The sequence below is a fragment of the Pelobates fuscus genome, chromosome 3, assembly GCF_036172605.1.
Source record: "Pelobates fuscus isolate aPelFus1 chromosome 3, aPelFus1.pri, whole genome shotgun sequence".
Taxonomy (NCBI): Eukaryota; Metazoa; Chordata; class Amphibia; order Anura; family Pelobatidae; genus Pelobates; species Pelobates fuscus.
In genome coordinates, this window is record NC_086319.1 from 344452228 (window position 1) to 344470688 (window position 18461).

The 18461-nt window shown below is 37.7% G+C and overlaps 1 protein-coding gene across 1 annotated transcript in view; it reads right to left on the reverse strand.

The window, feature by feature from the left end:
* Window positions 1-18461, reverse strand: part of LRRC49 (leucine rich repeat containing 49) — a 128807-nt gene that overhangs the window by 24190 nt on the left and 86156 nt on the right. Inside the window, exon 13 of the mRNA XM_063449127.1 lies at window positions 1658-1895. Within this exon, the coding sequence (XP_063305197.1) occupies window positions 1658-1895 (238 nt within the window). The remainder of the gene's footprint in view (window positions 1-1657; window positions 1896-18461) is intronic.

The window sequence follows — 18461 nt, forward strand, 5'->3', positions numbered from 1 at the left end:
TTAAACGCAAACATACAAAAAACACTAAACAACACAGGCATAAAGCAAAGGCTGACATTTAAAATATTCACTCTTATTAACTACTGCTACTCTACACATTTTCTAATATCTGAATGCCAATAACCTTGTGTGTGTAATGTAACAAATATATCTGTCTTTCACAGAAAAAGGAAATATGCTCATTTTATTGTATACATGTATACAACAATTAATTAAAATAAGAAACATAGAAGAATACACTGATTATAAAATTATTTGTTGGAAATGTATTGTGACTGCTCTAACAGCAAAGAAGACATACTTTAAAATAATGCATAAAGGCTGATAACATTAATATAATTTACTTAAATGCAAGTTAGGGCATGCCAATACATTAACCAAGTATGCCTAGTGTTTAAATTCTACTAATCATGACATCCTTTAAAGGGGTAGGTTGTCTTTGGAACACCTTACATGAAGCCAAACAAGTGTATATACCTAACCAGGATTGGGTGGAGGGAACGAAAAAAGAATAGCTCATATTAGCAGAATTTGAAAATGATCCACCCCTGCTGCAATAGCCATGTTAGGCAAATATCTGACACACACACACACACACACACACACATATATATACACACACACACACACACACACACACACACATATATATATATATATAATTATTTTTTTGTTTACTTATGCACCTTATTTAAATTAAATGATAAAAGAGTGGTTATAAGAAATTAGTACATACTGGGAAACTATATAGCATAATATAAAAGTACATTGCACAAGAAGACAGCACAATTTTACATACAAAGCATAATAATGTACATAACGGTAGGTATTCAGGTAAACAGTATACACTTCTGACGACAATACATCACTTGCATATGATTGATGTCGCAAAGATTGCTGACACTATTTTTTGTATGTAAAAAACAGAAATAAGAAAAATAGAAAAGATACGTAAGGCAACAGTACCCTCTGCCACTACTGAGGGGTGAGAAGGTTGGTCTCTCGCGAGAGGTGAGAGATACTATTATACAGAGCAACCTATTGGTTGAACAGACGGACTTTCCGATAGGCGCTCACACGAGTGCGGAACTTATTCTCAGTGGTGGATAGAAAGGACTTCCCCTCTGGCGGGATATTTAAAAGACCGGGAGAACACAGAGTGTATCACACCAGCCGGATGCCCCTGACGAAGTCGTAGGACGAAACGCGTAGGGCGGCAAAGAACACTTTATTTACGGACTTTTGACTTTATTTGAGTTCTAATTTATTTTGTTCGTGTTTTCTTCAATTTGGTTTCCTGCATTTCCGACTGGGAGATCTACCAAGAAGTTCACAACAATATCTGATGGGCTTTTAACCTTCTTGCATGTTGTAAGTGCAGACAATAAAGTGTTTTACTATATTTTAAAGTGGTACACTATGTTCTTTTATCTTCTTTCCCTTAAAGTTAATATGCTGGGATAAAGAAGACCACATTGATCCTCCTGTCTACATCCAACGTATATATATGGGGAGATTTTTCTATTATATTTTGCACTACTGAGGGGTGGGCTTATTTGTGGTCATGCTAGTGCATTGTAGGACGCTCCAGGGAGTGATGTATTACTTTACATTGTATTATTTATTTTATGTAGTTATGCATTTTCTTTATTCTTACCGTAGCGTTTGGAAATTTGATTCTCAGCTTTGGAAGAACTTGTACTATATCATCAAAATTTACAAAAGTAAAAGAGACGGTGCAGACTGACCCCGAAGTCTGAACACTCCAAGTCCTATCCAATGACTCCAGGGCCCCTGACCCATAAAGGCAAAGTGTATCTCCTTCAAGTTCCACAAGGTGGGAATCTATGACAGAAAGAGCTTGCACTGCACTGCTGAGCACTGTGTCAATTGATCTGCAAAAAAAAATAAGACACTTCAAACACAGCAATTAAGATGATCATCATTATTTCACAAACCACCACGTGTTCTTCACATTAAAAAAATGATTTAGAAACAAACGGATAAACAGTCTATGTACAAAAGTCTCATGACAAAATAAAGCACAATATTTCTTGCCAACCAAGGCAACCATTTATACCTGATCTGTTACTATGTCACTTATTTTAAAAATAAATTCATTGATTTTTTTCCAAGTATTTGAGAGGGTTTAAACAGGTAGTTTTCTTAAACACTCTGACCCAAGTGTCAGTTTGTAATTAGCACACGTGCAATATTTTAAAAAAATATTAGATTATTATGACATACAATGCAATTATGTAAAGTGCTTTGTTTTGGGAGATGTTTTGCTGTTTATTTTAATCTTAAACAGGACCAAAACATTTACCATAAAAGCATATTTCTGAAGGAAAGAAGAGCTTCGCTTGTCAAGTGACACAGACAAGCAAACAATAAATATGTGCACGTCCCTTTACTGTACATCTTAACATTCAGATTAATTGTTAAAGGAACACTACAAGGTCAGGAACACAAACATGTATTCCTGACCCTATTGTGTTAAAAACACCATCTGGTCCTTCTGATCCCCATTGCCCCCCTAATTATAGTAAAATCTTATTTCTACTCCAGTCTGCTGCTGGCTTTGCCCCTAATCCGACTGCTTGACTGACATCATCAGAAGTGATAATCTGAGCCAAACACAATGCTTTCACATAGGAAAGCATTGGATTGGCTGAGCTGGTCAAGGAGGTAGATTAGGGGCAGAGCCAGCATGAGCCAAACGCAGCCCTGGCCAATCATCATCTCCTCATAGAGATGTATTGAATCAATGCATCTGTATGGGGAAGTTCAGATTATCCTTGCAGAGCCTGGAGACACTCTATGTCAGCCACACTGTGCAGCACTGCCCCAGGAAGCACCTCCAGCAGCCATATGAGGAGTGGCCAGTGAAGATATCCCTAGATTGTAATGTAAAAACTGCAGTGTCAGATATGAATAAAGTAAAATAGATGTTGTAAAAAACAAAAAAAAAAAATAGCTTTTTCCCTTTTTATAGACATCTGGCAAAAGAGAGCAGATACTCCTTTAACTTCATAGATTAATCTTGGCACCAACACTAACGGGAACTGTTAAAGTAAGCTTGGGTGGATCCTGACGATGGACTTAACTACTAGAATTCTCTACCACCGAGGGAATAGAGCAGCCGAGTGAGGGATTAGAAGGCCAGGTTAAAGTATGCACCTGGGTCTGAACTGGTGAAGATATAAAACTGCTTGTATAGTGCATTCGAAGCGTTTAATGCTATTTGAATGTCAGACGAAAACCAGCATGTGTGTTAATGACAGGGTTGATTAAGGCAGTAGACGTTATTGAAAAGTGCAAAGTTTTAGTTTACCTGTGGTTGCAGTTGATAAACATCTTACTCATTTACAAAGCAAACACAGTAGTAGTTGGAAATTAAACGTATTATTTTACCCAGCTCGTCACCCTAGCGTCTAATACAAATTGTTTTCATTATGTTATGGAAAGTTTGCGCAGCCATTTCAAGCGATCTTCAGCCAAACATTTACTCTTAATTCATGTCAACACTCCTGGCCAGGCTCTCGATCACACTACTAATCCAGCTTGCAAACTCGGATCAATGTAATTTAACTAAAGTTGGCACAAACACCGATCTAGTCTGCTTCCGTGCTTAGTTATTTGGCAGTGTTGTCCTCCTAATGTTTGATTTACGGAGGACCAACTAAGCAAAACCCTCATTGTTTCCAGGATTTTATAATACTTTCAGTGAGTTATCTAGTGATCATGTAAATGAAGGGTATCAAGGCCACCGCGCAAGTTGTTATAGAGTTATGCATGGAGGAATGCAAAGTAACGAGGCTGGAAAATGACAAATGGCTTTGTGTAAAAGATGCCCATATCTGTATATACATATGAAGATAATTGCTTTTGACTGACACAGGAAAGCTGGTACTTGAATACACGAGCGTTCATCGTTTAAACTAAATGTTAGTTTACAACACAACACTGTTACACAGTAAACATGCCCACCATTGTGTCAGACCTTGCAAGAGGCCAATCAGACAGTGGTAGTAAGTAAATCCTTTTGATTGGTGGAAAGTGGGTGAATGAGCTTTGCAAAGAAATAGTCATCATAAGAATGCAGTAAACCACGGTCCGAGTAATAAAAAGTAATCCATACTTTTCTAATGTGTATAAAAAAAAAAAAACACCTGAGACAGATTTCAAAACAACAAAAATAGTAAGAAACAGGGGGACAAACTGTTGTGCTTCTGATCTTAGTACAACATAATAGCTCATTAAAAGTTAGCTAGTGGCTTTGATAAAAGTATTTTACAATTCTTCATACTTTCTTTTCTCTTACATGCTCTGCCCAGTAAACTATGTACATTAATTAACCCATGCATGAAGCATACAGGCGTATGGCACTGCTGTGGGAACCCAGAGCATGCATGTTTTCCTACAACATTTCTCCATTACATACCTGGGCAATTGAGGTATCAAATCCACAGTACACATATACAGTATGTTATTATTGTCCTCTGCTGCATTATTCGCCCCGGTAATTACAGGAATAGCATTTACTGGGGTTAATGAATTAGGAACTGTCACTTCCAGTTCTGCTTTCTTTTTATCTGCTACATATAAATAGTAAATATAGTGAAGTATACATTTGGACTCTGGAAGAGGCATTTGGCATCCAAGCCTTGGATATCTAGCAAGACATTCCCCAATACCCGTACAGAGCAAAAACCACTGCACGTCCACCCATATATTAAAATCTTCAAACATTTGCATCAGTGATGCCACATGGGATAAGGGGAGCAGACCCATGCCCTTGAGTACACAATGTGTCCTATGCCTACATCTCAAGCAGATTAACATCAGTGGTATACTGATAATTTATCTTATACTGCTGGCACATGCATGTGAACAGGGTACTGAACAATTATTAACAATTGCATACAAACAGATATTTTAAGTATGGCATAGCAGATTACAGCTTTAACCATAGAAACACCAGAGAAGATTCTTCTCTTCAATTTTAGAAATCTAGAAGAGAGACATGGCATGAATCTATTGCCCTACGAAACTATAACAATTATAAAATATGAAATGAATTTACTCTAATTTTCTAAATGGTTTTAAAAACTTGAAAACTGTGCAATCTCAGTTCTTTAGAGCCCATGTTTTAGTTGTGTGTAACATTTCTTAAGTTATGAATTTAAGTTCAATTATACTATCATATACTATCATGTTACTACACAAATACATGCTGCAAGCAATATTTACAATCTTGTTATACATTTTCTGTCTTAAGGAATGATTTCCGGACATGCCTTGCTGATTTTTGGTAGATTGTGCTTGTATAAGGTTGCTATGGGGAGTGAATGATACATCAAATAAAACACATTGTATACCACAAGCAGGTTAATATATATGTATATATTAAAAAAATAATAATAATAATTAGTTTCAGCCCTGTTAACAACTGTAAAAATGTGCACGTACAATATTACTTCTATAATAATAATAATAATAATAATAATAATAACACCACCAGCTCAATGGATACAGCTCACATTATTGTCTGTAGTATCTGTTGATTGGGGTACATGTCTTTTAATCATTACTGGAGTATGTCTTTTAATTATTTTATTTATTTTTTAAAGGACCATGTATTCTTTCAGAACCTAAGTGGGAAACACAATACACTCGGATATGGTTATAAAAAAATAAATGAAATTTTTTTTTAAACATTCTGAAGGAGTACAAAGCAATTTAACCCCTTTGGGACGGAGTCAATTGTACACTTTCTGATCAAAACAAAATGTAAACAAAAAATGGAATTTGATCTATATGTCTGTTCAACCGTAATTCACCTCTTTCATATTAAGTGCACTCACACTTATTATATATTGTTTTGTTCAGGAGAAACAGGGCTTTAATTTCTCATGAACTATTCATATATGAAACATAATTTATTATGAATAAAATAGAAAAAACTGAGAAATTAAGATTTTTAAAAACAATTTGTAGTTCCGCCTGACATTTTAGCTGTAAATGTCACAATACTGTTAGCTTTTACTGCAATAAAATGAACATATTTGTATTCAGCAACATCTCACGAGTACAACAGTACCGCCATTTAACAGTTTTTACAGTGTTTTGGAAAGTTAAAGGGTCAAATATAGCACATTCCATTTTTCCGTTTTTTTCCACATTGAAATTTGCCAGATATTAATGTAACCTTTGAGACGGTGTGGTAGCCCAGGAATGAGAATTACCCCCATAATAGCGTACCATTTGCAAAAGTAGACAACCCAAGGTATTGCAAAATGAAATGCAAGCCTTATATTTGACTCTCTAACTTTCTAAAACACCATAAAATCTATACATGGGGGTACTGTTATACTTGGGAGACTTCACTGAACACAAACATTAGTGTTTCAAAACAGTAAAACGTATTACAACAATAATATCGTCAGTAAAAGTGCTGTTCATGTGTAAAAAAAATGCAAAAAGCGTAACTTTCACTAAAAATATCACTGTTGTAATACAATTTACCATTTTAAAACACTAATATTTGTGTTCAACAAAGTCTCCAGAGTAAAACAGTACCCCCCATGTACAGGTCTTATGGTGTCTTGGAAAGTTACAGGGTTAAATATAGTGCTTGCGAATTACATTCCCTGCACTTTCAGCCTTGGTTGTCAGGCATGTCAATCAAATTTTAATTAATAAAAGCACATAATTATGCTAAAAGATTACTCAAATATACACATAGAATTTTAATATACATACCTATATATGTATTTAAATTCTACGTGTATACTTATGTAATCATTAATGTAATTTTATATATATATATATATTTATCTATATATATATATATATGTAAAGGCCTTGGCCTGTAGTTGTGGGAGGGGCTTGAATTCCCTTAAAAGGGCTGCCAATCCCCTCCCACCTTACCGCGGTCAGTCTGGCGAGTCACCCCTCCCACCGCTCCCTCTATTCATATCACCCTCTAAGGTGGGCCCACTTTTATTACAGGCCTACTGCTCTGTCGGTTCCGGCACACCACAACCGACTGGTGTCATTTGAATATGTCTATTGGTTAAATATACTATGTTACACTATCATTACGGCTAGATTGCCCCGACTACAAATATATATATATATATATATATATAAATTTGCGGTTATTTGTATTTTATAGATAGAATGACATTGTATATATATATCCAAGTGTATTTTTTTTACATATATATTATATATATATATATATATATAAATAAAACAAAATACAGTTAGAATGAAATTACATATGTATACATAATTTATTTAAATTAAAAAATATATATATTTATTCATTATTGTAATTATACGTATATATATATATACACATATATAAATATGAAATATATGTATTATATATATATATATATATCTTATATAAATGTAACTTCATTCTAAGTGTATTTTAATACTAATATATGTATATATATCTATATGTATTATATGTATGTATATATATATATATATATATATATATATATATATACACACACACACACATACACACACACACGCACACACATTTATTTAATTTTAAACATGTTTAATTTTTTTTTATTTCATACTTTCCACCAGCAGGGGGACTGTCTGACAGCCCAGACAGTCTCCCTGCAGGCAGATCCCCAGCTAGCTATAGGGGGCCAGATTTGCCGTGTGAGGGCTGCCTGGGCTGTCAGGTAGTCATCCTGAAGAGGATCACGGCTGAAGTAAGTCCACCGGAGCTCCTGGGGTAGAAAGCCAACGGCTTTAAAGCTCATTATAATGGGGACGGCATAGAACGCCATAACTGCGTTAAGGGGTTAAAAGAAAGTTGCCCTCATGAAAATGATAATAAACAATCCGCAAATAAAAAAGTGTATGATAATATTTTGTTTCTTTTACATTGTGTAGTTCAAGCCCCATAATATGTTTGCAGAAAGTGATTGTGGGGAATGACAAGAAAAAACCTGCATGCGTAGAGTATCTCAGTAAGATGGCAGTACTGATGGAACTGAAGATAAATGTTATAATTACCAATGCGGCACATCTTACTGCAGTAGAGGCTTCAAATTTGATAGAACCTCTTAAAATATGCATTATCTTGATAAGCTATTATCAACAAAACAAAACAAACAAACGGAAAAAAACAGCAAAGGACAAAACAAATCCAAAACTAAAATAATTACTATTGCTTCTCTACTGTGGCATTACAATGTCTCAAATATTTTTAGCAGTTTCTAGTACCACACATTCCGCCAAGGTTATTAATATTCACATTGACTTTTATGAAACAGTCACAGAATATGTGACACTGCTCATTTAATTCCCATAATTAAATATGGTATGGTCACATTATTGTATTTTAACACCTTAAACAGTGCTTCGGTTGTGACACAGATATTACTCCTGGGAGCCGTGCAATCATTTTGACAGTCTAATTAACTGTAACGATGCATAAATCTCGCTTTGTTCAGCAGGAATGCGGACGATTTCAGAACAGGATTTGGATGTTGAGCCTTAGAGGTACGCGTGGAAATCTGACATATGAGGTAATCCTGTAACATTAATGTATACGTTCAGTTCTCTCTAAATACGTGGCAGACTATGAGGCTCCAGGCAGGTATTGCTTTGGCTTACAAACATCTCTCGGATTTCACTTATAAGTTTGCTTCTTTATGCAAATTATAAATTTGTAACACACACACACAAAAAATTTGAGATCCTGGCTAAGACATAGAATTTCCGAATGGAAATGAAACTATATGAATTGACACAAATCTCACACAACTTGATTAGGATGAGTTGTTCCACTATCTTAGATGAGTTTGTTTAAAAAAAAAAAAAAAATATTAAGGAGGAAGAATTCCGGTTTTGTCCCATTTTCAATATATATGGTGTACAACTCTTAACACTGGTTCATGTCAATAAAACTTTTTTTTGTAAACTACAATACTTGCTCTTAGAAATGAGATTTTGTAAATTAGATATATTGGTAAATTGGGTTTATCCCTGCGAGTAACTTACTAAATGTAAGAATTTATCCTTTTTTTTTTTTTTTATAAGATCAGATAGAACAATATTTTCTGATCTTACAAATAAAGTAGAAATTGTGCATTGTATTCATGCCTTCCTTTCAGCACATCTTTATGAATGCAAAACTCAATGAAAACTAGTCTCAATCATAAACATACCTATTGTATTTCAATTGATGTTTTGTCAAATTTAAAATGTTAACTTTTTGACTTTCATTTGCTCTATTTGCTTCTAGACAGTGGGAGGTCTTGCTGGATCCTCCATAAACCTCAATGCTGTACTCTTGCGCAAATGCAAAACTGCAAGGGAAAGGTTTAGAAAAGTAGAACTCACTGTAGCAAAGCCCTAGTCCTATCAGGGACTCTCCTTCGATGGATACATCAAAGTACAGTCAATAACAAGCAAAATAGTCAAAGAATCTTCCACCTCCTCCCCAGTAACTGGACGACACACAGCTCTGGGGGTACAATTGAAGTTTATTGGCACGTACATGGCTTTTATGCCCAGTCCCACGCAAGGAGTTTCACATAAAATAATGCAGGGTTTTCAATCCGAGGTTCCTCTGTGCCTGAGAGATAATTGCCTGAGAAAACTCCTCTAATTTAATTATCTCCCAGATACAGAAAATCCAACAAAATATCTTGTACCCCAAAAGTACCTCAATTATACCCCAGAACCCAACGAAAAGTACATTCCCTGATAGCCCCAATCTGAGTGTCCAACATATACAAGAATGACTCAGATTGGTTCAGCAGAAAGGGAATGGCATCGTGGTAAAGTTTTGACCGGCCAAACATGAGGCGCTAGCCCAAAACAGTTCCAGGGAAATTGGTGCCCTGGCCGGTATCCGTTCATGAGGTTCTGGTGCGAACACCATACAAGGGAATCTCTTTATTTCAGGATACAAATGCTCCCCCTGTTGGGTAGTTAATATCTCCCGAAAGTTGTTTGTGTCGGGTTTACCAGCGTTCGCGCGAGTGCCTAGGCGAAAAGAGTTCCAGGCACCCGACAACCAATAACCGCTGCCCACGTTCAGGAGACAAGATGGCCGCCATGTTCTCTTCCACGTGTTTGGTTAAACAAACTGGCGGGCACCCAGGGGAAGCACTTTAATTGTGTCCCTTATGGTTTCGACACTTAAGTGGTTGGTGTCAATGTTCTAATGGGGCACAGGGGTGGTGCCCATTTGGGAGACAAAGGGATTCTGTTCGTATAAAGTCTCCCGAACGGCAAAAGAGGAACTACACGAAATAACAGGGAAAAACAAACTATATGTGGAAGTTCTGCGACAGGGGATACGGACACCCTAAAAATGGGAATAAAAAGTGTATGGCAAGCGTCCATTCCGCTGCACTAACCTTTGCCTGCCCCTCACTGCTGGCAATGTCATTGCCCCCCGAAGGTGACAGTGCCACTTTAAAAAGAAACATAATATAGACCTATTTCCATTTTTTTCTTTAAACATACCTCCCTCTTCCTTCTCCTCTTGAGTCTTGACATCAGATGTACTAAGCTAGCCCTTACTATTTTGTTGAATAATAATATTTGTGTTTGTACATTTAAATCCCATAAAATTTACTTGCTTAAAATAATAGTAAACAAAACATGCTTCTCAAATACGCTAAGTGACAAAACTTCATACTTTGGTTCCCAAAATGTATTTTCCTGCGTTCGGTAGATAAATCTACTGAACACCAACAACCCGCTGGCTCATTAAGTTCAAAGAAAACCACAGGAATCAGTGCTCTCCCTGTGTGGCCGCCGTTCATATAACCGAACAACATGTGCGGAAGAAAATGGTTGCCATTTTGTTGCACGAAAAGAGGCAGCAGGACTTGGTCTTCGAGCGTCTGGAACTCCAAGTCGGACACTCAACCCCACAAACACCAATCAACTTCGCGAACGCCTGTTTCTTTTCAAAGACATGCCAGGAGAGCGCTGTTCGGTAGGTTTGTTCCCACGAACAAGGCAAACAAATCCAACATATGAGCCAGGGGAACCGTTCGAAGTTTTGTTCGGTTTGGAACTCCCGAAATTGACCGGCCGCTACCACAGAAACTATGGTGGCGATGCGGGTGTGTTAATGGGATCTGAGCGCTATTTGGACAACTTGGGCGCTCAGATCCAGGCTATCCAAGGATCTGACATTTATGGGGGTTCCTATATGTTTTGTGTGTGTTATGAATTTTAATATTTTGTATTAAATGCAGAGTCATGGTGTGTATATTGAACTCCTGAATTGCATAAAAGCAAACAATCTGGCCTGAATAAAATATAAAATATAAAAATATTTCTGATGTACCCTTCATCTAGTCTAGGCTGATGTTTGGGTATGTGACTGACGAACCGCTGGATTTACTTTCATGCTGCACTTTGATTCTTGGGAACGTACGAATCAGCGCTCCGGACTACGGGCTATAATCACTAAATCGTTAGCAGTTCGGGAGCCTACGAACAAACAGGTATACAAAATACCAGCGTTCGTTAGACGCTAAATGTACTATAGGCACTTAAAGTGCTTAAGTTCCGAAGTAAGCAAATTAAAGATAGTAAAATAATTCACTGGCTGTGAAATACGGCCTACTAAATGATGTTTGGAAAAATTTATTGGGATATTCTTAAATATTTTTGTGGCTTAAGAGTGGGACATAATATAACTGTCACGTCCCCCGTGCCTCCATACAGCGTGGCCACATCCGATCGATGCGGTCACGCTGTTAAAAAGATTAAAGACCTACCTAAGTCAAATCAGCTTGCCATTCTGCACCCTCATGCAGTGATCCCTGACCGGTGCAGCATTTTAATGAACGCTGGCCGCTGCGGACCCAAGCAACTATGTAGCCCCATCTCCGTCCTCAACAAAAATGGCGCCAATGTGCAGGTGACGTCACGCAAACAACGTGCACGCACGTTCCCGGGTCAAAGGCTATGTAAGCCAATCATAGCCTTAGGAGGGTTATTTAAACTCAAAATAGCATTTGGTCAGTGCCCTGTCGTGGTTTTCACTAATTGGTTAACAGAGAGTGCATTCCTATTCTAGTTCTTTTTGGTATTCAAACTTTTGCTTGTATTTTGACTTCCCCATATTTCTGGTATCCTTAACTTTTGGCTTGTTTGTGTCTCTTTCCGTGTCCCTGACCCCGGCTACTATTTTGACCATTCTTTGTTAACATTAAGTCCGGCCATTCTAAGACCCGGTATACGTTATCATTGTTTATTGTATATTACATAGTTCTGCGTGTTGGGTCATATTGTAATCGTGACAAACTGTAACCGAAACTCCAAAACTGGGCAATTAAATAAGTGTATGGATTAAGCCAACGGGAAGGTAGGAGAAAAGCTGAAACAAGAGGTCTCACCTTGAACTTGGAGGGTGGCAAGATCAGTTATCACACAAGCAAGTACTACTTAACAGAAAGGAAATTGGATATATACAAAAATATTCAGTACAAGTAATACATGCTAATATCGTAAAGGAACATGTTAATATCATTAGGGAATTGAAAAATGTTTGCAACTAGCACAAACGTAACTTAAGTGTAAAATAAAATGACAGCAAAATAAGCCCTAATAATGGACCATATGTCGTACTTAAAAACATGACATGCCAAATATATGTTTTTTTTTACTTTTCATTTATAATTATGTGGGTGTGCCTAAAATTTAACAAGCCACCTTTTCAATCTGTGTAAAAAAGACACTCTGGAATTGTTCCAAATCTCTTTTTTCTCACTGTGGAGTATATTACAATTTGGTGTCAAAAGCAATTTTATAATATTATTCGGCTCTTGCTAGACAGTTTCAAACATGATTACAATAGAAAATTCATGAACCACGTAACTGTAGTAATGACTCGTAAGTCAGGAACGTTTTTTGAGTTGTAAACAGGCATAACTCATGATTTAGTCGTTCTGTTTTTCAGTTTTGCTATGTTGTACCGTCATTACACAGACTATACATTGATCAGTCACAACATTAAGACCAATTGCCTAATATCGTTTAGGTCCCCTTTGTGCTGCCAAAATAGCTCTGATGTGTCGAGGCATGGACTCCATGAGACCTCTGAACGTGTTTCCTGGTATCTGGCATTAAGACATTAGCAGCAGATCCTTTAAGTCCTGCAAGTTACGGGGTGGGGTCTCCATTAATCGGATTTGTTTTTCCAGCACATCCCACAGATGCTCAATCGGATTGAGATCTAAGGACTTTGAAGGCAAAGGCAACACCTTGAATTCTTTGTAACATTCCTGAAACCATTCCTGAACATTTTTGCAGTATGGCAGGGTGTATTATTCTAAGTACCCAGTCATCCAACTGATCTAACAGAAAAAGTGATTCATAAGACAAGGCAACCTTCTTCCATTGTTCTACGACCCAGTTCTTACGCTCACATCCCCACTGACGCCACTTTGGGAGGTGGACAGGGTTTTATCTTAGGCCTTTTGACCAGTCTGCAGCTTTGGAGAACCATATGCAGCAAACTATCAAAGCCAGCTTTACATTTTCAGCAATTTTAGCATCAGTAGCTTTTCTATGTGATTGGACCAGGCAGGCTTGCCTTCGCTCTCTACATGCATTAATGAGCCTTGGTGCCGATGACCCTGATGCCAGTTCACTGGTTGTCCTTCCATGCACCACTTTTGGTAGGCACTAACCACTGGATACCAGGAACATCCTACAAGATTTGTCATTTTGGAGATGCTCTGACCAAGTTGTCATCTATTTGGCCCTTGTCAAAGTCACTCAGATCTTTTCGCTTCCCTATTTTTCCTGCACATGAAATTCAAGATCTGACTGTTCGCTTTCTGTCTAATATATCCCACCCACTGACAGGTGATATTGTAACAATATAATCAATGTTAATCACTTCACCTGTGGTTTTAATGTTGTGACTGATCAGTGTATGTCCTTTATTTGGTATAATTAAGGAGGGTCCATGTTGCGTACACATGTCAAAAACTTGAGGCAGATGTTTGAGGTATTCAGCTTGTGTACAAACACTATAGTCATAAACTCAATTTTGGTGTACTGGTTATTTGGCAGAAAAGTGCTGTCTGTGACTTTTCAAGTTATTTTTAATAATAAATAGCCAACAGTTATGTCAATGTGGTGATTAATCCTCTTTGTAAGTGATCAATTAGAAATCATTAAGTCATGAACAGCAGAAAATAAGTATTGATAAATATTAAATTATATATTCTAGTGAAATCTGAAATTTTAGTTTTTGTTTGAGCAGAAAATAAATTATTGTGAAAGAAATTTCCATGTGATTCATTAACATTCGCAAACCGTGCTATCTGCCATAATCCAACACAAGAATGCCTGGATTAAATTCAAGGAGGCTGAGCCACTGGAACCACGAAAGATAGTTAATAGATAGCTCCTTTTTTGTGAGTGTATTTTTTATAATTTTTCTTTTTTGCCTTTGACGCAAACTATTCTGTTTTTCCTGTTGCTTATTTTCATTTCATATTATGGAAGTTGGTGAAAATATTAGACTACCTGCGGAACATATTTACCTTACAAACACTTTTTGATATTGCTACTAAGTATTACTACTATTGTATTTGGTGCAACCTGTTTTATTTTCTTTATATTTATACAAATAATATCCCCCCCCCCCCCCCCCCCACTACACACACTTACTGTGGATGAGCCTCAGTCATGGTCATGTCTAACACCTTCACTCACACATCTATGAATGGAACTGTCAGTAAAGCTTAAAGTCAAATATAAAGTTACAGGAAAAGCTCTACTGAAAAATGGGTAATATGTGTGTGATTTTATAGGGTACAGGGTGCTCTTAAAGGAAGATAATCTGTTCCCATACCAGATATATACATGTAATAAAAATTAAGAAATGATCCCAAGGCCCAAGCTAATAGTAACTGAGCTACAGCTGCCATTAGCTTAGACATCCATTCATTACATCCTATGTCATGTAAGCAATTGCTGTCAACTGTTTAACTACATATACCATAAATGCCTGGTGGGCTTTCAAAGAAAAAAAAACTTTATTGATGTACTGATTTTATTATTTTGCCATCACTGAAGAATAACCTGCTCATGAAAGTTTTGTTTTGTCTTTTCAATTGCTATTTCTCGTGACACAGTGGCATCTAGTTTCTGGTATTTTTATCAGCAAATTACTCAGTAGTGAAGAAGTAAAAGGGAACTTTTTTTTTTAGAAGTAAACCAACTGCAAACAAAGCTTTACTTCTAGATATAAATTAAGAACTTTAATGAGAATGGGGCAGGAAGCCAACTTATGTATGATGAGGTGCTGCAAAATAGCTAAAGTTATTGAAATTGTACCAAAAAAAAAACAAAAAACGTAATTCAACAGACAAGAAGAAGTAAGAAAATAACACCTTATGTGTTTTTCCCAGAAAATAGGCTAATTATAGGCTGTGATTTTATTTTCATTTCTTAATGCATTCAGTAAAGCCTGGGTAATTTATACCGCATTTCATCTTATGACTCATCTCTCAAGCATTTGAGAAGTGCTGCCTCGATACTCCTATTTTCAGTAGTCGTCAAAATGTATATAAATTTATTCATCAATACCTAATCTTTCTATTGAATAAGCACTAATGTTACATAGAATTAAACTGAGTGGACATTGTGTTAGCATTTCACACAAACAAATACATTTTACATTTGAAATCAAGTTAATGTCTAAAAAATAATGCAATGAAAAAAAACAAACCCATAAAGCCTAACTTGATGCACATATTTTTGTTTTTCGTGTTGAAATTGAGGAAAATTTCTGCAGAAATTACACCACGAAATAAAACACTGAAAATCACTAATAACTTGTGCACCGACACACTATTAGCACTTTTTCTTCAGCACATTTATTTCTGTTTGTTTGTTTTAATGAAGGGACACTAAGTTACTTATATATACATAAAGGTTTTTTGCTTTTCATTCATTTATTTTAGGTTTCCCATACTGTCAGCATTATGTCAACCAGTTAGACCATTGCTTTCCCTTATAATTACAGTAATTTTGACGGACTTATAGGTTCCCCAAAGGTTACACTTACTGTTCTTTTAAGTTTATTTACTATTTTTGTACCGCACAGTGAACCCGGCGCTATGGAAGCATTTGCACATTAGCTAAACCCCTACCGGGTTCTTAACATCTTGGCCAGATCGTCATGTATAATCTCCAGCACATCTTGCTTATTCTTTAATCAGTTGGTACTTCCCAAGTCGTAAAGATAAACTACAGTAAAGCAATATTTCTAGCACCATAGTTCCCTCTGCCCCATCCTCCCTCCCTCGCACCCTACCACCACGGCGCTGCAACGGTTAAAAAAAATCCTTAAGTCACTTACCCAATTCCAGCACCGATCTCCCTCATCAGTCGGTTGGCCCACCCACCCAGAGTGGCGATGGCCGCAAGCAAATTAGGCCTTGCCCATAAGAAAGCATGCAGAGTGTGAGTTAGGTGACCTAAAGTCTGGAAAAGTCCTGGAAGTACCTCTCGTGGCTGTCTAGTAGACAACCACTAGAGGCTGCCTTAGTAATGCAATGTACACATTGTGGTTTCTCTAAAACTGTGTCAGGGTACCTGTAGTCTCTACCTCTGATAAGAGGAGAGACTTAGACGTTTTCCCGTTCAGAAGGGCTGTTTCCTCCGGTTACACGCCGGCCGCGAGGGATCCACGCCCTTTTATGACGTGACGCTCAGTAGCCGACGTCATGACACCAAGCTGGCTCGACCTGTCACTCAAACCCTGAACACGAACCAGGACTCGTCGGGGGTGTGATTACCTCCTAGAACCGGGGTATTTAATAGAGCTTGCCGCATTTGCTCATTGCCCTGTCGTGGTTCTAGCCAGTCTAGTCACTCAGTGCTCGTTTGTCTATTGTCTCTTTGGTTCTGACCCGGCTTGTTTGTATCACTCTGCTTATCTCTGTTATCCTTTGACCCGGCTTGTCTCTCGCTTACCTGTCTTCTCGTTCCCTCGACCTCGGCTTGCCTCTGACCATTCTCTACTTACTCCTTACGTTAAGTCCGGCCATTCTAAGGTCCGGTATACGTACCTACTACACTTTGTACTCTGCGTGTTGGATCCCTGTCCCGATCCTGACATTACGACAGGGCCAATGGATCCTGCAGGTACAAGTAGTCAGCTTGGTCCTTCCGATCCTAGGTTTGACGCCATGGAACATAGAATGGATCAGATGGCCTTAGCACTACAGGCGTTATTATCTCATCCTAATAACCCACCAGAAGAGATGCGTAATAATTCTATCTCCCCTGTAAGTTCAGGTTTAGAGGTAGCCACTGTAGGTGCCTTCTCTCGTATTACCCCACCTGTACGTTATGGTGGTTCTCCTGAGAAGTGTCGAGGTTTTTTAAACCAAATCAGTATCCACTTCGAATTACAACCCCGTTCCTATCCTACAGATAGGGCGAAGGTCGGATTTATTATCACCTTACTCGTTGAGAAAGCTCTGAGATGGGCCAATCCGTTGTGGGAAAACGATAATCCGTTAGTATAAAATTATAATGCCTTTGTAGCTGCTTTTAGAAGAACTTTTGACCCTCCTGGTAGAAAGGTCAATGCAGCCAGATTACTGTTGCGCCTTAGACAAGATAACCAAACTCTTGTGGAGTATGCACTAGAGTTCAGGTCCTTGGCGGCAGAAGTTAAGTGGAATGAACAGGCTTATATAGACGTATTTTTAAACGGATTATCAGATGTAATACTTGATGAGGTTGCTACTAGAGAGCTTCCTGAGAATTTGGAGGATTTAATTTCTTTTATCACTCGCATTGATGAACGCTTAAGAGAGAGACAGAACACTCGAGATAGAACCTGTAGACCTTCCTTCAAACTAGCTCCCTCATTTCTAAGTCCTGAGATCAAAACCTTACCTTTTCCAGAACCTATGCAGATAGGCAATACTCATCTCTCAGAAGAGGAGAGACAGTACAGGAGAAGGGAGGGGCTGTGTATGTACTGTGGAGTCAGAGGTCATTTACGCCTAAATTGTCCTAATCGATCGGGAAACGCTCGCACCTAAGTTTCTCTAGAGGACAGGCCTTGGGTGTTTCTATTTTGTCCTCTACTCATAATTATAAAGATCATAGGCTTGTGCTACCCGTTTCCTTAACTTGGGAAAGGGGAGTAGTAGAGACTGTGGCATTGATAGATTCCGGAGCTGCTGAGAGCTTTATCGACCAAGTTTTTGTCACTAAACACACTATTCCATCTCAGTTAAGGGAGACGCCCTTGGCCGTTGAGGCCATAGATGGTAGACCTTTAGTTGAGCCTGTGATTTTTCGTGAAACCATACCCGTTAACTTAACTGTTGGTATTTTACACGAGGAAGACATATCTCTGTTGCTCATTTCATCTCCTTCTGTTCCCATAGTCTTGGGGTATTCTTGGT